We start from the raw sequence: 21,933 nt of genomic DNA, 5'->3' as shown, positions 1-21,933 counted from the left end.
TATTGCAATAGTATGTTCTCATGTTTTTCCTGTTTTGAAGAGTAGCAGTGTTTTTGGTCATGTTTTTACTCTGTAGATAGTTTTTTTTTTTTTTCTTTTTTTGAGGGCAGGTTAACACAAGTAGCTATTTTAGATGCATCTTTAGAGAATTAACAAACGTCTGTCTCACTCCAGTGGCAGGATCTCTTGACTTTCCCATCTTGAGTAGTTGAAACAGAATGGAGACGGTGAGAAACAGGAAGTTGTGTAGATAATTAAAAATGCTCCACTTCTGCTTATTTTCTAGGAATTGTTCTGGCGTTGCACACATTGCATCATTAGTTGTAATATTTAAAACAATTACGTCTTAATGTGGGAGTTTTTTTCTTCTTGCTTCACAAATGAATTTACTCCAGTTAAAGGTTTGATTTTTATGAATGTTCAATGTGACATTATTTTACTGCAATAAGCCTTTGATTGTGAAGCCTGCTGTAGACGTTAAGGAAACAAAACAGCTGTGCTGGTTTGCTCCAGCTTGTCTGGAACAGATGGTGTTCACAGCTCTTATTTTTTTTCTTCAGATAAAAGTGCTAAACATTCTTGTTCTGTGTTATTTTATCTATTATGACAGGAAAAATGTGCTGTTTTTGCTTGCTCATCTGATTTAATGTAGAATAACAAAACCAAAACACTAAAAACTGAAGGAGGGTGTCTCTTGCAGATTGTTCCTTTGTAGATCCAGAAGTCACCAAATTTAGAGAGAATGCAGAGCTAAAAGGAAATCACTTCAGAGCTGAGGAATAAAAAATACATAATGCATGGTAAAAGTATTCATACCCTTGAACTTTTCCACATTTTAAGACTTTACGAGATTTAACGTGACACACAAAGTAGTTCATACTAAGCAAAATTTGTTTTTCGGTCCCTCAATTCCAACTAATGTGCATCAGTACGATGCCACCTAACCATGCAAAGTAAAAAGTTTGTGGGGTCTAATGGATCCCATCTCTTTAGGCCATGGGAGGATTGATACATTTCTAATATTGTATAAAACAGGTTTAAGTGGAAAATCTGCAGAATGTGCCAATTTACTTCCAGTGCTAATTGTTAGCTCCAGCCCTAAGCTCAACAAATTCAATTCTGACTCTTTATATAAATGTGAATTACCAATGAATGAAATAGCATTTTTTGGTTCCAATTGATTGATGTCAGAAGAAATTGTAAAAACAAAATGTGAAAATGTTGGCGAACCCAAAACACTGTAGTGATTCAGGACACACCGCACAAGATGTTTGGGGAATTATTTAATACAAAATAATAAATCTGGACACGTTTCATAAAAAACAAACAAAAAATTAAAACTACAGTTAAATACGACATCTCTCCTCCCCAGTCCTGTGTTTGTGCTGCAGCAGAGGGAGACCAGACCAGATGGACGCGCTCAGAGTTTCTGCAGGAAGCGCAGCACCAGGTCTCTGAGTGTGGCCCGCAGCGGCTCGTTGTTGTCGCAGACGATGTGCGTCCCGTCCTCCTCCAGCTGAATCAGGGTGTCCTCGGCCTGCAGGTGCAGGATGTGTCCGTCTGCCGTCTCCTCCACTTTGACCTCTGTGATCCCGTGCTGCTCGTCCAAAAGAACCAAACGCACAGGAATGAAAACTGAGCCCGGTTTTAAAGGGGCAGTGTTCTGTGTTTTCCAGGCACTTTGGCCAGTTTATAGCACAATCAAATAGCTATGTTATAAAAAAATGCCATTTATATCAAATATAACTTAAAAGAAATTTGCCCTCATTATTTAACACCTTGAAATTGGGCCTCTGCCTCTTTAAGTAACTTTTGCTCTTTCTGAAACTCCGCCTTCAGGAAGTCATCACAACATGTCTCCTCTATGACCCCTTTAACAACGTTTTTACCAGCATTTCACTGAGAAGTATCTCAGCAGATATGCAGTTCAACCAGTTGTTTGCTAATTGCTACTGGCTAGTCTGAAGGAGCTGAGTGGGGGAGTCCCGGAGGAGAGCTGCTCTGTGAGCCAAATGCTCAGCTTGTAAATTGTAGGAGGAGCTTTGCCCTCTGAGGCGGTGCTAAGTCCAGCCGGGTGTTTTGCTCAGCTGAATGGTTGCCAAGGGAGATTAAAGGGCTTCTCAACATACATGAATCAAAGCAACACTTCAGGTATGTTTTTGTGAGGGAATGGCATTATAACATCATATAAAGCTCTAAAAAGTTAATTTTACATGATACTGCCCCTTTAAGAGAACATTCACTCTGACCTTTTGCAGGGTGGCCAGGAAAGCCTCCAGGGGCACAGCTCCGCTCAGCAGGGGTTTGGGCGCCATTGTCACGGGGGGCTCCTCCATCACCCGCTTCCTCTTTTTGCTGGGGGCCACAGGAGGCGCTTTGGGCACCGACTTGGCAGGGTTAAGGTTAGGGGTTGGGAGAAAAATGTCAGCCAACTCCAGGGGCAACAAACACTTCCAGCACATCCTGCGGTCCTCACCTGCAGCGTGTGCTTGTTGTCCTTGGACTGCAGCACTGCTGACACAGTTGCCACGGAGACGCCGGGTTTAACCTCAGAGGGTACCAGTGAGTTGGCGAGCTAGAAGAGGAAGAATCAGGATTCTGGGAATTAAAACCCCCTAGAGAGGGACTCTAAATACTCCCATGATGCAGAAAATGTCAGTTTCCTCTGACTGACGTCAGTGTTACCTCAGGCAGGATGTAGACTCGCTCGTAGCGCCGCCTGAAGGGCAGGTTGAGCACGGAGCAGCGCCTGTAAGGCATGGGAGGGGGCTGCAGCTCCAGCATCAGGTCCGAACGGTGGGACTGCGTTAGAGGAGGCTGGGTGTACTGCTCCGGACACACCACATGTAGGGGCTGCAGGACAGACATGCATTCGGACAGCTCACTTTCCCACATTTTGTCTTGTTGTAAACACAAATGTCAACGTATTTAAATGAGATTTCATGTAACAGATCAACACAAAGGAGTGATTAATTGTGAAGTGGAAGGAAACTGAGACAAGAATATCATAAATCTGTTCGTGGTCCAACATCATTTTTAAGAACTGTGGTATACTGACATACGTTGTAAGTCATAATCACCAAAATAACATTAAAAAAGGCTTGAATCTGTCATGAATCTGTAAAATATACTCACTATTTGAAATGAGTAACAAAAACCCTTCTTTAGGATATTCAAATTGTTTTGAGATGTGTTTGTATTTATATCTATAGGAACTCTATATCTTCTTGGGTGCCCATCTGATGTGGTGTACCTCAAGGATCCATCTTCGGTCCCGTCTCGTTTTTCATTGTACGTCCTGCCTTTGGGATCAGGAAGTACAATATTTCCTTTCCTTGTTATCCAGATGACATCCAAATTTATTAAATTGGATGCATCTGACTCACTGCAGCCTCAGTCGTATTGCCATTAAGATGAAAAAACACTGGTTGATACAAAACTCCCTCAGACTAAATTAAAATAAAAGAGAAATCTTAGTATTGGGAAATTGCACCACTTTTATGATGCAACTTATTTCTTTGATCTTCTTCCTTGTATAGTTTCTCCCATGTCAGAACTCAGAGTGTTTTAGGACAAGTCTAAGCAAGTAAAACCAGTTTTAACCAGTTTTTATGCAATGTGTCAAATTGCTGAAACATTTGTTGTTGTTTTTTTTGTTTTTTTACTTGCATCATCTCTAGATTAGACGACTGCAAATCTATCATTAGAAGGAGTCAGAAAACATCAACATCTGACGCCAGTTTTTCAGATCTATTTTGTCCGGTTGCTTTTAGAAATGTTCACAGCTTTTTATACATTTTGTTGCATTCCAGAGTTACGCACTATGTTGTGTTAAACTTTCACATAAAACCTCAGTAAAAGTAACGTTTTTGTTTGAAAATGGTTTAAATGCAGAGAAGTTGAAGACATATGAATACTTTTACATGACCAGCTGACAAACTGAGCCAAGTATTATCAAAGACTGGACTAAAGAGGGTCAAACAAAGCCTGGAGTGGAAGCTAGCAGCAGCTGATAACCTGGTTGAACAATAATAAATAAATAATCATGACTTGTATCTGAACCTAACAGAACTGCTTTCTAACCCATCCTGTCCTCGTTTCTTCTCAATGAAACACCTGCCAACTTCGGAATATTCTGTTTTTCCACATTTACCCACAATTATTTTTCACCATTTTACTAATGCAGAAATTCACGCAAAATCAACAGACCCCCCCCCATTGTTTTGCATTAAAGTTTAATTACTAGTTAATTGAAAATTTTCTACAAAAATGCTTCAGGTTTCAGTGACTACTAACTCTCACCTGCAGTTGGCAGTATTTCTTACTTCTACAACACCACTGCCCCAGTCTTATTAGGTTATCAGTGATCGATGTGGTGAGTAATGAAAACCTGACTATTTAAGTTCTTTAAATAACACAAATTACTGCTTGCTTTTTTTCCATCATTGTTTTCTGCCTGTATGGATATTTTTGAAGGAGTTTAATATATAAATATATATTTATATTTTGCAAATAGTAATATATATTTGCAAAATTCCTTGCAAATATTTCTAAAGTAGCATCACAAAATCAGTCATTTTGATGGCAAAAAAAAGACAACAAAAAAATATCATGAAATCCTGTGGCCTGGTAATCAAAAGTTAAGGTTTCTGCTACAGTTTCCCACATTTTCATATTCTAGAAAGCACATAAATTTTAAGAATGATGTGATGATGTGAGCTGAATACCTGCACTTCCTTCAGGAGCTTTGAAACCTGATGGAAGTTGAGCCTAGTGTCAATGGGACAGTAAACACATTTCATGGCTAATGGCTGGTACGGAGCCAGGGCATCCAGGTAGGAGAAATCTGGCTCTGAAAGGAAGAGAAAATAAAATAAAATCAGCTTCAAGATCAAGTTGAAAAAAACTTCTTTTTTTCCCCCTTTTTCCTCAGCGTCTGTGTGGTAGTTACCTGTAAAGATGACAGTGTTGAGGCTGGATTTGCCCCACAGCTCCATGAAATGAACCACATCGCCAAAGCGCAGTGAGGGGTGACCGGTGAAAACCACGCAGGGCTGGCGGAACTCGCTGCTGAAGTCGCCGTGAATGCTGGGATAGTGCTTCAGCTTGTTGGTCTGGATCAGCTGGAACACAGAAACCAAGGTCACCACATCCATTTCAACAGCTTCCTCTTTATGAAGCTGCTGGTCTGGTAGAAAAAGATCAGATCAAAATGTTGCCCATATTAAACATTATTTAAATGTTGGTTCTATTTAGTTGTTAAGTTTGACTGAATTTTACATTCTAGGTAATAAATCCAGGGATTCTGCAGGTTCGCCAACTCAAATTTCAGACTTTTTAAGGTTTATTATGAATGGAATTTAAGACATCTACCAACACAGACACGTATGAATGTGGCCCAGACAACTGCCGATAAATTTCCACTTACTCATGAAAGATGCCAAAAAAGCTAGTAAGCTTGCTAGCAAGAGTTCATTAGCAGCTAGTTAGCGGGAGCTTCAACTATCTAGAAGCACAAAACGCAATAAAGATGTCTGAGTGGGACTCAAACTTTTGCCTGACCAAAAAGTCGCATGAAAACAAAAAAAAAACTAAAATGAAAAATAGAATATATGACATTTAATAGTCTTTCCATGACCAAATGTAATGGAAATGCCTTAGCTAACTAGGTAGATAGCAGTTAGTTAGCAGCAACTAAACCTTACAAGGGGTTTATTAGCAGCTAATCCTTCCATGACAAAATTTAAGACAAAATTTAGACTCCTAAAATAATCACCTTAATCAATTTTTGCCCAAAGTGATATTTTTTCACCTAAAACATCAAAAAATGATGTTATTTTATGATGTTATTACCTTATTTTAAGAAGGTAACAATATTAAAAGGCCAAATTACTTTTTAAGATGAATTTAAGACATTTTAAGGCCTTCATTTTAGATACATATAAAGAAATGTGAAGACTTTTTAAGGATGTGCAGATGCCTTGTCAATCTAATGGATTGACATCAGTCGCCTGATGTGAATGCTGCTCAAGCTCTGCACTGGTGGAAACTCAAGACAACATTGCTGGATCTTAAAAGTGTCACCTCAGTTTAAACTTTTTGATCTAGAAAGCTGTTTTCCAGCTGTAATATTCCAGCATGTGAGGTCATACTGACAGAATCGTTTTGTCAGAAACTGCAGCATCATTGTTGATGCAGCAGGTGGAAATTACCTCTGCGTGTGGGAAAGGAGGCTCAGGAAGATACACCTTAGTTTGCTTATTATGACAAAGCCTGAATCAGAACAGAAAAGACAGAAATTAGAAGAGGAATAAGAATGATGAAGAAGTAATGAAGAAAACATGAAGAGGTCTTAAGGAAGAGCTGCTCACCACTCAGCAAAGATCTGTGAGAACTCCAGGGAGCTGTTGGCTACAGGAGAGATGAAGTAGAAGGGCGTGGTCCCCAGGTTGGCGCTCTCGATGAATTGGTATAGACACTCCAGCAGGTCGTATATCACTCCAGAGGAGTAGCAGGGGACCAGCACGTTGCCTCCCGCCCGGATCGTCATGGCTGCGGGGCCAAACCCAACAACAAGCTTCAGTCAGTGACTTAGATCGAAAAAATTTTTTAAAAAAAGTTAGGTGAATTGTTTCTTCTGGACATTTTTAATCTACCCAGGTTGCTGCAGAATTCTCCCAGCATGCCGTCTGGGTTGGCGGTGGGCATCTGCGTGAGGCCCGTCAGAATCAGAACATCGCTGTTCTTCAGGGAGCTCTGGTCCATCGGCTGGGAGGAGAAACAGGAAGCACACTTTACCAGAGCGCTCTGTGACTGTGTGGCTTAGTCTTTGTGGGAACATGAGATCGGCGGCGTCTGCCTCTTCCCTCGCTTTAAACTACACTAAACTCCCTTCAGATTTGGTTTAAATTCACCAACACATTAAACAGAGTCTTCTTTTTACACCCTGGTTTTGTTTCAGGGTATCTGCAGGTTTTGGCAAGAAAAATTTAAGGCTTCTTAAAACCTTTTTGTTAATGCCACATTGAATGAAATTTAAGTCAGAAAAGAACTATAAATACAGGGAATGGTTGGGAGATTCTACTGCATTACAATCAGGCATAGCAAAAATAGACATTTCTTGACTGTTTGTGGCTCTTGGCAGCAGCTTTGTTTTTCTTATAGAGGAACAAACACAAAGCCGCTAAAAGAGTAAGACACCGTCTATGGCTCTGTTTGCACAGAATGCACCTAGCATCGTATGGGTTGACATCAGCAGGAGGAGGAATTTACCTGCGGGTGTGTGGTGAGGAGGGAAGAACCCGACACGTAGGACACCTTCTCGTGATGCGACTGGATGACCCAGTTGGAGCTGCCCAGCGAGTAGCCGGAGCTCAAGGGGGAGACCTGCACGGCTCCAAACAACTCCTGAACAACAGAGTCAGGGTAGCAAACAAACATGAGAAAAACAACAACTGTGGCCTGGAAATACCGTGTTAAAACATCTTACAACAGTAACAAGATTCAAATGGATTGTAATGTTTAGATTTATCTATTGTGGTGTTTTAGAATAGAGAAAAAATAACTGTGTTTAGTATCTTAATTTTCTGCAAACTTTGGTATCAGTCAGTCTAATTATCAGTGTTGTCTAAAGTTTAGCTGCACTGCTTTATTTTTTGTCAGTATTTCTGAAATATGTTACAAAGTATCAGAAGTAGGGATGCACCCATTCACTTATTCACTTCCGATACCGATATCTGAGGTTTGGTATCGGCTGATCTGATACAGAAGAACTGTGCTTAAAACTTTTTTTTATTTTATTTTTTAAACACAGACATAAATGTACTGAATTACAAATTTATTTGACAAGTCTACACCAGTACAGCACACTTAAATACACTAAAATATTCACAAGCTTGGTCAAACATGTAAAAACAACTTTAATCTGTTCAGTCAGTGCAATTAGGAGAATAGTTGTTCCTACCACTTTCTGGGAATAGCCGACGAGCTGCACTTTGCTGAGCGCCGAGTTGACCTCCTGCATGCTGTAGCACCGTTTCCACGTCCACACGTCCACCGCGTCCTTCAGTGGCCCAGGAAGCATCCTGATGCAGAAGAGCGTCATTTATTTACATCAACTGGTGGTCTAATAAAAAGGTTTCACAACCCCGAAGTGGATTTTATTTTTAGTTGAAAAACAAAAACTAAGAAAGGAAGACCTGGAGCTAGAAAGTCATTTTCAAGCAGAACGCTCTGCGCAAGACTCCACTGCTGAAAAAAAATCATGATGAAGCTCATTTCAAGTTAAAATACAAACAGAGCATGGTTAAAAAAAACTACAAACAATGAAGTTTGGAGTTGGAGTTTGAAAGATATTTTTTAACATATGTTTCAGCAGACTTCATATAACTGAGGGAAGGACAAAAGAAAAACTGTACCAATATTTTTTTTTAATTATTTTTCAAAATTAGCAAATAAATAACCAAGGAAAGTGAACTGGTGTCAAAGAAATAAAGTAAAACTCCAAGTTAGTGATGGAATCCAACAAACCAAAGATTACAGAGCACAGAAGAGGCTACAAGAAATTGAATATGTTTCTTGTTTTTTTTTTTAAGTCTTTGTGTGTATTTATTATTTGAGTCGCTGGGAGATTACTTCTGCTCAACAAAAACAGGCCACGGAAAATTGGGAAAAGCCTTGAGAAGCATAGAAAAATCAATTCTACAAAACTAGTTCCCTTCAAACTTTTTCCACATCTTTTGCGTTTAATTTCCCAACCTCTGAATTTCCTTGTTCTTCCAGCAGGTGGCAGACTGAGCTTTGGGAACCCTCTCCATGAAGTTCACCAGTTCCTCCATCAGCAACCTGCAGGGAAACGAGGGTTGTTACTCATTAATAACTCCATCGGTATATTAAAATTATTTTACATGTAAGACGAAGGAGCAAGTGAGATTTTTAACTAAAATCTAAAGCAACAAGCTACAAAAAAAAACAACATAAAATGATTCTCTTTATTTCTTGAATTGTTCTCTTTTGTCATTAACAAATGAAGTAAAAAACAGCAAATGATGTTCCATCCATTTTAGCGCCCTCCATACTCACCTTCCTATCTGCAGGGTGGGCTCTGTGGCGTACACCGTCCCTGTGAATCCGGTGTGTTCGGTGATGTAGGGCAAGGCCATCATACAGTGGTAGTTGGAGATGAGGATGACGTCGATGGTGGAGAGATCCAGCAGTTCTCTCTGTGGGAGAGAAATCAAAAAGAATTAGACCAAGATGAAGAGCAGAGTTTGCCTTTTGGTTGTTTACAGTGATGTATAGAATACAGATGATGCAACAGTGAACAGTACATATTGCCTAGGTTAAGCCATACCCACGTTTTCTTCTAATAACAATCATCTCAGTTGGATTATTTACCTCAGGGAGACAGAACTCGGGCTGGGAGTCTACAAACACTCTGCCGGCGCATTCCTTCAGTTCCTGGGAGGATGAAGAGGACTTTTATATTTAATCTGTACCTTAGAAACTATTCATGTAAAACTGTTTTTAAGCTGTATTTACAACCTTTCACTGTACGTCACACTAATTCAATCCCTCAATCCTATAACTCCTCTTACCTTTTCCAGGTTTAAGCTCCCATCCTTTGAGACCCAGCCAGGCAGCTTGGAGAGTCTCGGACTGATTATACACAAAAATAAAATAAAATAAAATTTAAAAAGATATTTAATCAATACATCCCAGTCATAAACAGTTAAATCACTTTTTTTTTCCTTTTTTTTTTACCTGTGCACCAGAGGAAGAGGCAGAAAGTTGAGGACAGACGTGGTGTCCAGTCCACAGTCCAGCATTATGGTGGTGGATTTGAATTTGAGAACATTGCAAGGCAGCGTTGGGTGACCGGACAAACAGTACTGCAAAGAGAAAAAGGGAAAAAGGGGACCAGTAGGCTTTCATGTAAAATATAACCGGGTAATGTCAACACAACCCCAGAAAAGATGCAACAAATTGTTGCTTTTAAAGTGTTTTGAACAGAAACAAGCTTCCTTTGTCATTGCAAGGATATGAAATATAAATTATAAGACTATTATCAAACGAACTGCTTCCAGTTTTCACTATATCAAACAGCATGGGAGGATCAGTGTAAGTACAGTCCTTAGCCTTGTTGTTAGCTGCTTGGCTAACCACAGTGAATGGATTAGCTCCTAATGCTACTTTCTAAAGCTCTCAAGACCTCTTCTCAAGCTGCTGTGGCATTATGTATTGTTTTAATATTTGTGTTATTTACTCACCAGCTTCATTTTAAGAGAATATAGGACTGAAAAATGCTATATTTTAGCCCTCGTAGCTAACCTGCTAATATTTTGTGTTACATTGTTCAGTCTCCGCTCGTGTTGTATGCTCTCTCCCGCCCCCTGCAGGAACTGAGTATAATTCCACCAGACGAGCCAGCTCTTTAACAGGATATTATTGGTTTTCCTGCCAGAGTAAGAACGGTGGATAACCGAATCAAATTAAAGATTAATTCAATTCAATTCAATATTTATCTAAACAATGTCACATGGGTACATGCCCTCTCTCCCATCGTTTTTACTAAGAACTGAAAACGATATTCATAGAAGTGTTATCACAGTAACAGCGGGATGAAGGTTTATGGCGTCTTATAACACAACTTCCCTGACTTTTTTTTAATTATTTGGGAACTGATACCGAATCTGTAGCAATCAGCCGGTGCGTGACCTGGCTGGAAGTACTCGTGAGCGGCGCAAGACAGCTTTCTCTCCAGGAACGGAGGCAATGCGTTTGCCGGGTGACACAGTCCTATTAGTTTTACGTAAATATGATATACATGGTTGAAGTCAGCGTCCACTAACTACCCTGAAAGGCACATATAAATGGTCAACAGAAACATAGCCCCACCCCGCTAGTCTCGCTGGCTTGTAAATGATGCGGAGCCAGTGTAAAACCTCAACCCTCCCACCCCCATGTAGCTCCCAGTTTTGCTCGCAGCAGCAGACTGTCAAACTCAAACAAGTTTAGCTGCCGCCGAGTGACTCATACAGGTGCGCTGTTGCTAACAAATGCCTGTGACCGCACAATAATGAAGCACAGCTGATGTGGCAACAGCCGGGGACAACCAGATTTCCGGAGCTGCCTCAGGCCTTGTTGTTGTTTGTCGCGTTCTATCCATGATTTTGGTGTCAGCCGCTTAGCGCGCGGGTTAACTCAGTTTTTTTAAACTACAAAAGTCGATGTCTTTTAATGGAGGATTTGTGCAGATAGCGGTGAAGAGAATTTACGACTGGGCAAGGACAGGTAAGCACTACTTTAATATTACAGCGCGACCTTTGTGTCACGACTGAACAACTTCATTGATGTTGTGACATACGGTTTTGCGAAATAGTTAACAGCTCCTGACAGCGAAGTTACTATGTTACTAACAAAGTCAGGGGACTAATCCATGAACATTGAGACAAAAGGTTAAACATCACTAAAGTCTGCTAGTGATGTTTAAAATCCTCGTTTCCAGAACCAGTCAGTCTTTACTTAAACTGCCTGGTCGCAGTGTCACTATTTTCACAGCGCAGCAGGAGGTGACCGTCAGCATCCCTGTCATTTAATTCGGAACTTTTTTTTTTTTTTAATCACTTTAACACTTAATTTTTCTGATGTGGAATGACAGAACAAACATTTAAAATGATTTAAAATGATGGTGTATCAATAAATTATACCCCCGACTTCAACGTTTCTCATGGCTTTTTAACCAGATATTGATTTAAAAGAGTAGCGGCGAAAAGCAAAGTAGGTGGATAAAAACAATTAATAGTATGTTACATCGGAATACCGTCTCTGCTGCCTTGAAATGGAGCCGTTAGCCTAACAGTCCTGAGCCTTTGGTCACAGCAACCAGGGCCAGATTTACATGGATGTGAGCCCTGGGCTAGAGCCTGATTTGGTGACCTAAAGTCAGAACAATGATTTGACTAATGCAAATGAATGGTTGAATGGTAAATTTAAGTACATCAGTAGTTGGACTTGTACATCAGCGGGTATGAATTGATGCATGGCAGTTTTAATACGTCCACTGGCCATGTTGTTCTTAAAAAACTCTGCTGTTACTCTGCAGCAACTCCTTAAAGATTCTTGAATATGAGTCACGGCAACATTAAAAACAAACTAAAACCAATAAACAATGCTTAGCCTGGCAGGGACCAATTAAAGCCTGGTGGCCCGCCAGACATATAATACACTGGGGGGAAGCCCTGAATTTTATCCGGTCCAAAACCAGTTTCAATAATTTTCTCCAATTTTAACCACCAAGCTGTTGACTTGAGGTGAAGTTAAAAGAGTTTATTGGTAGTTTGATTTTTGTCTCGTCTTGCGTGTCGTCTAACCACATCTGTATCGTGGTCTTTTATCAGAACAGTGGAGGCACAAGCTAGGCTTCTTTGCCATGGGGAGCTCCTGCAGTAATCATCTGGGGATCCCTCCTCCAAAGGGCCCCAACCATGTGGGCTGCACAGACTTCATGATGGACCACACTGCACAGGTGAGAGACGGCAACAAAACCCACCCCATGTCCGCACACACAGGGCCAGCTGTGTGTCTGTGCGTTTGAGTGGGCGTTGGATTTAAATAGGCAAAAATGGTTCTCTGGTATTCCTCCAACACAGTCGGTGCCAGTCAAAGGCATATGCAAACTAAGCAGCCATTTCAGAGTGGTCAGACTGTGGAATACTTAGTTGCTTATTAGGTTAAAGTTTAAAAAGAAAACTTTATTTTTCACTTTTCTGCATGATCCAGTCCTCTCAAAAGGACAAAAATAAGCATAAATTAGTACAAATCCATTCAATAAATTAGAATATTATTGTAAAGTTAGTTTATTTCAGGAACTTTATTACAAAGTGAAACATTATTTAGATTAATTACACAGATCTGTTAATTATAATGATTTTCCACTTGGCTAATGAAAACATGACATTTAAAGTTTGAATATTACATCAGACTAATGGAAAAAAAGAAAACATTTTTAATACAGAAACATACCCTTTAGTAAAATGTTTAATACCTGCTTAAAAATGGTCAGTTTCTTAAAAGAAACTCTTAATCTGACAAGTCAGCTTAATTTATTGAAAATAACTCTGATAATAACTCAGATGTATAAAGTGAGCATTTTTGAAGATGGATGAAATAAAAGGAATTTTACCGGAGCTGTACTGAATGATGTCAGCTGGAAGGCCCTGGAGGATTTCCACCCAGGGCCCCAAACGTCACCGGACCGGCCCTGCCCTCACATACTTCAGCAAACACACAACTACTTAGTTCTGAGGAGGAAATATTTTAAATAGTTCCAGATCCAGTTGAATTGTTTTTGTTGTCCTGCTGATATAAAATGAGGTGTGTGTGTGTGTGTGTGTGTGTGTGTGTGTGTGTGTGTGTGTGTGTGTGTGTGTGTGTGTGTGTGTGTGTGTGTGTGTGTGTGTGTGCGTGTGTGTGTTAACAGGGCAGCTTCTTCCGGCTGTACTATCCCTGCCAGGAGACGGAGAAAGCCGAGAAGCCTGACTGGGTCCCTAACATGGAGTATTTTTACGGCCTGGCCGACTTCATGAAAATCAACCGAACTTGGAGCGAAAAGATTTTCGAATACCTCTTTGGTGAATATGTGCAGACACACACATCCTCCAGATGTGCATCATGCTTTCTTTTCTTACTGTTAGTTTTTATTTTTTTTAATTGTCAGACTTAATTTTACTATCAAAAATGGCCAGATTAAATCCAAATTTTAATCTAATTTTGCTTATTACAAGTAGAAAAACAATACAAACCAGCTTGGCTTCCATGTGGAGAAGTAATTACCTCCCTTTTTAGATTACAGTGCAACTCTTAGTAACAACATCTCTTACAATTTCACAAACCAACGTTCGGATCTCACATCAGTTTTTCAGGTTTCATTAGAAATAGGGGAGCAAATTTCTAATGAAATCTGAAGCATCAGGGTTTCAGAAAGGCCTAGCTTAAGGGTTGAACGTTTGTGGTGAGGAGGCAGCTGATCAGAGGGGAATGTGAAAGCAGAAGTGAGTTAAAATTCACACTTGCCACTTCAGCTTCATTTCAGTTGGGATTAGCTCAGCTATAAACTTTCTTCTACTTTGATCTCTAATTTCAGATGTTTTACCAAGCAGAGTTATTGGGACGTTAACAGAGAACCAGGAGGGTTTGTTTCTATTCTGATTCTTAATTCCACACTGTCGTCTGGTTTTAATATTCCAGGCTCCTATAAGATCCCCGCCTACATGGACGCTCCGTTTAAATCCAGTGAGAAGTGTCCCGTGGTTATCTTCTCCCACGGCCTCGGTGCTTTCAGGTACACACTGTGTGTAGGTTTTTTTCCCTTTACGGCTGGAGTTGCTGTTAACTGAACATCTGTCTGTTTTGTTCCAGGACTTTGTATTCAGCTATATGTGTAGAGCTGGCCTCTCAGGGCTTCATCGTGGCATCAGTGGAACACAGGTAAACTCACCATTCCGAGCATAAAGTTGGCTAATGAATTTAGTCAAAGTGAACTCTACCTGAACTGACCTGACTGCTGATATGGGTCAGTTAAACCAAGGTTTGAAGAAGCCTCAGTTTCACTCAGTTGCTGGGGAAGGTGTTAGATCAACACGAGTTGACGTCGCTGTGCACTGCCAGTCAAGCTGGCTGCTACACTTTTCACTTTCTTAAGAAAAAAGCTAATTTGGCTGTTTAGAAATATTTCCAGTTGTGAAAAATTCCAGACAAGCGCCACCCATGTGTGAAATCTACAGGTGCCAAACAAGCAGAAAGTCTTGTTAACCGGCTAATGTTAGCTTTACACACGTGCTAATTCTATTAGCATCTACAGTAAAACCTGCATATGGCGCCCATATCCGGCGGTCGCTAGGTGACAGACGGGGTCCAACTTGGACCATCACCGGCCAACACCCAGACACAGGACAAACAACCTTACACACACACACACACGCACACACACACACACACACACACACACACACACACACACACACAAAACTAAAGTTACTTCAACTAATCAACATGTATCAACATGAAAATGATTACTAAATTTAGTACTTCTTTGTTTTTGAATAACTTTTTATATATTAAAGTAAGAAATTCTATGGGTAACATTAGCATTGTAATACTGTAATTAATATATTATTTTAGCAGTGGCTCCTCCAAAGGGAGCCAAAGCCCTGTCTTGATGAAAGTTGATCAATCAAGATATAAATGTAAAACCCAATTAATACATTTACAAAATATCTATAAATAAAAAACATGAAATAGTCACCCCACTGTTGCCAACGTGGCAACTTTGTTACTATATCAGTGACTTTTTTGGGGGGAAAATAAATAAATAAATGGGAATTGGAAGGTCAGACCGTTTTAAGATGGGTGACCGGCCAGAAAACTACAATCAAAGCGTTGCTATAGGACCCTGATCAGAAGCAATTCTACCTCTGATGGGAAAAAGGCATCTGCATGTTCAAAAACCCATAAATGTGGCTAAATTAAAAATAATTCTGCAAAGGCAACTATGGCAAAAATCCTTCACTGATAAAGACTCAAACACAACCATACCTTTTGTACTCACTGAGTTTTCTTGATATATTCAACTGGTTTTAAAAGGAGACAATTCATTTGTCACAGCACACGTTTTTCCATTTTTAACTGACATTTTTTTTGTTGCTACCCTGTAAAACCAAAGCCTATCACCAATCACGAGTGCCTGATGACACGGAGCCCAGAAATACAAACCTAGATTTTGTCATTTTGAAGAAATTCTGTCTGACCATCAGCCAAACGCAGCAGAGAGGGCCGGCCCTCCTCTGCTGTTTGTCCGTGGAGTCGGAGTGGAAAGGGTGCGCAGACAATGGTACGGACCAGCTCATCACATTTTCTTTTCAGTATAGAGACAAGGGGACCGTATGGAGGAGAGCATAATGGCCTCGGCTGCTCTGTGAGGGAGCCGGGCCTGCCGCGGCCGGGTTGAAGGCAGGAGCCGCGTAGCCAACACGTGGGCCTGTCGTCAGCGGACTCGCTTTGTCACAAATCTGCGGCGCGGCTCGGGTGATTCAGCCAGCAGCCGCCTCGCTCCGCCTCAAATTGCGACTGAAACCCTCAAGACAGAGGAGAGAATGACGCTCACGAACGAGCCTGAACACGAGGGCCAAGCCTTGCGTAGATATGTGCAGATGTCAAGACAGATTTGCTTTTTAATTCACCTCAAAACAGGATGTTTCAGTAGACGGACCTGAAACCAAAACTGTTTTTCTAGTCCCATAAAGGAAGTTTATATATCTGCTTCTTAAGAAGCAGATAAACTTCTGATTATTCAGCACAATTATAGGATTGTGCTGAATGTCACCATTTCATAAAACCCTCTTTTCTCAGACTTGTTAGAATTAAATATAGTTACTGTTTGCCATACTAAGAAATTTAACACAAACAATAAAACCAAACATTTAATTAATCCCAGAGGGAAATTAAATGGAACTCGTATCATCCAAGTGTTTTTTCAAAGAGTTGTTGTTGATGCTGATGGCTGTTAGGAAGAAGCGTCTCCTGTAGCAGTCTGTGTTACAGCAGTTCATATTGAAACCTCTGACTGTTGCTGTTTAACAGTCTGTTGAAGAGGATGTTCAGAGTTGTGTGTAATGTTATGAAGAATCCTTGATTGGAGTGTCGTGTCCAGAGGTTCTACAGTAATCCCCAGAACTGGTTCTGATCAGATGATGGCAGGAAACAGATGCCTACATGGCCGGGTAACAAAGTTACCACAAAGGTTTTTAGTAGCTTTCACTGAATTAAGCTTTGTGTTTATGTGTATCAAATTGACGGTCCTGTGACGGCTGGGGATGCTAAAGCTAACAGTAACATCATCTTTAGATCTTTACCTCCATCTGATTGGCCCATCATCACCACTTGGATGTCCGCTGTACATGTGAAGCCAAACATGTACAGCAAGGTCCGCTTTTTCAGAAACACCCTCAACGGTTTCATTTTCTGCTTCTTTTTTTTCCTCCCCCCTCAATGTCTGTTTTGCGTTTCCCCTCCGGGCAGAGACGAGTCGGCCTCGGCTACCTTTTACTTCCACGAGAAGACGGAACCCGGGCCGACGCAGGAGAGCCGGCCCATGTCGCCATCGGCCTCGGATCGAGACGGCCTGCTGAGGGAGTGGATGTACTACAGAGCTCTGAAGCACGGCGAGAGCGAGTTCCCCCTGAGGAACAAGCAGGTCAGTTGAGATCTGCCGAGTCATGCAGAGAGGGCCGGCTACACATGGATTTCATCACTTCTCAATTTTCGACACAGAAGGCAGGCTTTACAGTGAAATAACCACATCCTTTCTCTATCTCTCTCTCTCTTTTTTTTCTAAGTAATTGGCCCACTCAACATAAATGTGCATTTCCAGAAGTATTCATTTCCTTGAATTTTAGTTCTGTTTAAATTAGGGTTTCTACAGGTTTCACAAACTCAAATTTAAGACTTTTTAAGACCATCATCAACAATAACATTGGAATTTAAGACCTATTTCTGCACGGAAATGTATGAAAGTCATCCAACCAACTGGTGAAAAATTTGCATAATTTATCCACCATGGACCCCCCCCCAAAAAAAAAAAAAAAAAAGCTAGTTAGTTAGCTAGTGGAAGCATGTTAGCAGTTAGTTAGCAGTAGCCTTGACTGCATCAAGTCAAAGAATCAATAAAGATGTATGAGTGTGACTCAAATCTTGGCCTGACAGAAACGTCGCACGAGAAAAAAAAAAAAAATAAATACAGGACATAAAAGGAAATAAATTATATAATCCTGGTGATATGGTCTTCAAGTTTTATCACAATATTTTGCGGTACTATTGTAATAACAATAAAATGACTAAGAACTATTTGTTATGTCTGACTTGATGTAATAAAGTCTGTATGACTGACTGTGCGTCAGTCATTTGTTGGGAAATTATAGCCCAACAAAAACAAATATAGCTTGAAAAACATTCCCGTTTGTCATGTGCCTCTTTAGGACACCAGTCACATGAAGAAGTGTGATTTGTGTCACTAAGCTGAACACGGCAACTGTATTTTCAAATTCATAGGTCAAACAGTGGAGGAAATAAAACAATCAGCTGTGACAATAAGGGCCTGTTTGATCGATTTTAAGCATTAATTGGAATTTATAGCAACAAGAATAAATCAGAATTCAAGATAAACGATACAATAAATGCCCACCCCTGCCTGTGATTGACATCTTAAAGGCCAACATACTTTTAAAAAAATAATTTCAGACATTTTAAGGCCTTAATTTTAGACTTTTTAAGGACATCCTGTAAAAGACAAAAGGGTAAAAACTTGAGTCTCTGGGAGAAAAACAAATTTGGCAGAAATAGTGGTTCTACCAACTAGAATCGGAGTGTTTAAATACAAATGAACACTTTAAGGATTTTTATTGCCTGAGAATTCTGAAAACCATGTAGCATTTTGCTCTCACTTCACACTTTAACACTATTTAAGATGGGAAACACACAGAGAGGTGTGCGGTTATAATGCAACAAAGTAGGAGCATGAAGCTCTATACTTATTTAATTTGATCCGATCCCATTTTGTTCCCGTTTCCAGGTGAAGCAACGAGCCGACGAATGCATCCTGGCTCTGGATAAACTCACCCAGATGAACTCTGGAGTAGCGGTGCAGAACGTCCTGCAGACGCCGTTCGACTACACAACGCTGGAGGTAATGCTAATGTAGCTATGGCAACAGAAAGAGATGCGTATATTCTAGCAGATGAAATATTGGATCTTGCTGTATCTTTTGCAGCTGCATGTTAAAGCAACTTCATTTAAAGGGGCATCCTAGCTAGCTGCTGCTCTGATAATAGTGTTAGCTTAGAAAGTTAGCAAAGTTGGTAATTTTGTGGGATATCTTCCAAAATAAGCCACCTTCTGGTGTCAGATCTACAATAAAGGCAGCAGCTATAACATTATTACTCACATGAATTCATATGTAATGGAAAAAATACATTTTAAATGACTTCCTCTCGTCTCTGTGGCACCAGAACTCCATGGACCTGTGCAGGACAGCAGTGATTGGACATTCCTTTGGCGGCGCAACCGTTATCGAATCCCTGTGCAAGGAGGTTAAATTCAAGTATGTTCTCTCTTTACAACACACCCATTCCAGAAAGTCACACAATATTTTACATTACCGTACTCTTTAGAAGCAGCAGCATCTCTTCATTTTTTCATCTTACATACCTTCTGCAGCAGGTTCATTGAAGCTGGGAAAGATGCTAAAGGCTGCAAAAGGTTGGAGACTGGGGTGATGGTTCACTTTACAGCAAGACGACAATCCTAAACATGCAGAGCATAATGTTAGATTAAAGCATGTCCATGTGTTATTGGTCTAGTTAAAGTCTGAACCTAAATCCAGTTGGGAATATTCGGTAAAATTTGAAAAACTGTTGACAATTTTGTTTAATCTGATTGAGCTGCAACTATTATGCAAAGAATGGGCAAAAATGTCAGGTTCTATTTACGGAAAGCTGGTTTTATAACGTATTGACTCACTGGGGATGCACAGCAAATTTTCCTGATTTGTTGAATACTGCATACACTTTTTGTCTTGTGCACTTCTGCTGTGTTGGTTCATCAGAAAGTCCAATAAAAACACTGAAGTTTGTGGTTAAAACATCGCCGCAAGCTTTAAAACTCTGCCCTCCAATCAGGTGCGGCGTAGCTCTGGACGCCTGGATGGTCCCTTTAGATGACGAGATCTTTCCTCGGGTCAAGCAGCCTATTTTCTTCATCAACTCCGAGAAGTTCCAGTGGGCGGGAAACATCAGCCGCATGAAGAAGTTGGACTGTACTGTCATAGACAGGAAAATGATCACCATCAGGTACTGGGAGGACCCACAGTAGTCGTAGTGATATAATAAACCGGTTGTTAATGCTCTCATATTCCAACAGAGGCACGGTTCACCAGAGCTTTCCAGACTTCACCTTCCTGACCGGGAACTGGATCGGGAAGCTGATGAAGCTGAAAGGGGAGATCGACCCGGAGCTAGCCATAGACCTCTCCAATAAAGCAACTCTGGCCTTTCTGCAACGCCATCTTCGTAAGAAAACCCCCACCTGGTCCAGCTAAAAGCCTCAGTTCAATGTCTCCAGAACATCAGCGGGTCAAATTTAAGACTTTTTATTTCCACCTTCAATGAAATTTAAGACAGAAAAAACTGTAGATATAGGAGGTGGTGGGGAATTGTGCAGCAGTAACTCAAATTTCTGGGATCTGATTGTGGCTCTTGATACCAGCTTCATGCTTCTTGTACTGCATATTGTCACCTTCCTAATATAATGGCCCAAGTCATTTTGTGCCAAGTGACATAGGCCAAAAGAAAAACTAAAACTTATGCCATTACAGTAGTTCAGGAAGGTAACGATATGGGTCTTTACAATCTTCACCCTGTAGTCAATTTCTTCTTAGTCGCCTTGCCTCGTATGGGTTGGCAACAGAGACGAGCCAGCTGGTAAATTTAAACTTATCCATGAGACTTGATACAAGCTAGCAAAAGCTTTTCTTTTAAACTTTGTTTCAATAAATAACACAACTCTTTGCCAAGTGAAGCATAAATTAAAACATGACAAACCTTTGCTTAACTGAAAAGTCCTACAAAAAAAAAAAGGAAAACAAACACCAAGACATTTTTTTTAGCAATAAATTCATGTTTTCTGCTATCTGGAAAGTTGGTGGTTTCAAAAACCACCCAAATGTTTAGTCACAATCACAGGCAATGTGCCTCATCAAGCAACCCAAGTGGAGCCCCGGCACATTTGGTCAGCTGGTTTTACCACTGTATGTGCTGTACAATGGCTGCTGGAAAATACAAGTGTTCTGCTGTTGACTTACCATCCAGAAACCACTTGCAGTAATCTTGTTTCCACAGAAGAGGCTTCACTACTTCTGCGTCTGGATACGATTCAGGGTCAAAGATGGACGGTTGTAAAGTTGTGCATCTGTTAAGCAGCCATTTTCACGTGGAAGTGTAAACGTTGAGTCGGGGGTGTGGCCAGCAGCAAATTATTTGGATGTAACAAGAACCCCTAAAACACCTTGATTACTCTAAGTTGAACTGATCAGACTGAAATCTCATCATCTAAGAATGATTTGGGGCAAAACCTGTTTGAGGAAGCATAATAGTTTTTTATTTTCATGAATTTGAGACATTCATGAGGCCGACTTAACTTTACTCATCTGGATGTTTTTCATATTTTGTAGATCTGGAGAAGGATTTCAATCAGTGGGACCCTTTGATTGACGGACACGACGAAAACCTCATCCCAGGAACCAACGTAATTCTGCTCCAGTCTTCTATGTGAACACCCTGATGGGTGTCTCGTGTTCCAGAATCTCTCCCAGCTAAAGCCGGTTCCTCTGAATGAGGAGAATGTGTCGGAGAGAAAAGCCAGTCTACCTCATAAGCAGGCAGGACAAATCACCAAGTGTACCGCTGATTGTATCAAGAGGCCTTGATGTACAAAGGACTTCCTTTTACTGTTGGTGAAATCTTTTTTTAGCTTCCAGGTTCATATTTGTTCAGTAAAAACCAAGTATTTTAAGCAATTTGTTTGGATCTCGACTTAGATTTTTGTCCTAAGCAAACTGGTTTTAATTAGTAGTTCAGCCAAATAAAAAGGCCTAATTTTTTTAACACTAACGCCTACAGTAAGATCCTATGTGCTGCAGCTCAGTACGATTCCTCATGGGTGAATAGCACGTACAATGTTTAATCGCATACTGTCTATAATCTACGTGTTTTAAATAAACTTGTATCAAAAATCAGTGTTGTATTTTTTTCTTTGGTTTCAGGGAAGTAAGGATGGAAAATCACTCATTAATACTGACCTGGAATATTTATTGGGTCAACACAC

At 40.5% G+C, this 21,933-nt stretch overlaps 2 protein-coding genes across 3 annotated transcripts; one reads left to right on the top strand and one right to left on the bottom strand.

Moving 5' to 3' along the window:
- Window positions 1-1,270: 1,270 nt before the first annotated feature.
- On the bottom strand, window positions 1,271-10,461 carry ints9 (integrator complex subunit 9). Its single transcript, XM_014993576.2, has 17 exons — window positions 10,269-10,461; window positions 9,763-9,890; window positions 9,597-9,657; window positions 9,397-9,459; window positions 9,082-9,221; window positions 8,758-8,844; window positions 7,964-8,084; window positions 7,273-7,407; window positions 6,657-6,768; window positions 6,372-6,552; window positions 6,213-6,273; window positions 4,952-5,123; window positions 4,728-4,852; window positions 2,686-2,853; window positions 2,477-2,575; window positions 2,250-2,387; window positions 1,271-1,597 (listed from the first exon to the last, which is right to left on the bottom strand). Exons 1-17 carry the CDS (start codon window positions 10,275-10,277, stop codon window positions 1,421-1,423), a joined length of 1,977 nt encoding a protein of 658 aa, XP_014849062.1. The 5' UTR covers window positions 10,278-10,461; the 3' UTR covers window positions 1,271-1,420.
- A 518-nt stretch (window positions 10,462-10,979) lies between these two features.
- pla2g7 (phospholipase A2, group VII (platelet-activating factor acetylhydrolase, plasma)) lies at window positions 10,980-21,841 on the top strand. Of its 2 annotated transcripts, none has more exons than XM_014993578.2 (11): window positions 10,980-11,292; window positions 12,404-12,526; window positions 13,481-13,631; window positions 14,248-14,341; window positions 14,419-14,487; window positions 17,077-17,251; window positions 18,626-18,739; window positions 19,062-19,153; window positions 19,731-19,901; window positions 19,972-20,120; window positions 21,281-21,841. In XM_014993578.2, exons 2-11 carry the CDS (start codon window positions 12,431-12,433, stop codon window positions 21,379-21,381), a joined length of 1,212 nt encoding a protein of 403 aa, XP_014849064.2. In that variant the 5' UTR covers window positions 10,980-11,292; window positions 12,404-12,430; the 3' UTR covers window positions 21,382-21,841. The 2 variants fall into 2 exon arrangements, with proteins under 2 accessions (XP_014849064.2, XP_014849063.2); XM_014993577.2 differs by having other exon boundaries at window positions 12,399-12,526.
- Window positions 21,842-21,933: the final 92 nt, after the last annotated feature.

The sequence above is a fragment of the Poecilia mexicana genome, unplaced genomic scaffold (assembly GCF_051168715.1).
Source record: "Poecilia mexicana isolate PSO_F unplaced genomic scaffold, ASM5116871v1 scaffold_21, whole genome shotgun sequence".
Lineage (NCBI taxonomy): Eukaryota > Metazoa > Chordata > Actinopteri > Cyprinodontiformes > Poeciliidae > Poecilia > Poecilia mexicana.
The sequence above is the reverse complement of the archived record's forward strand: the minus strand, read 5'-3'. Positions and strand labels throughout refer to the sequence as shown.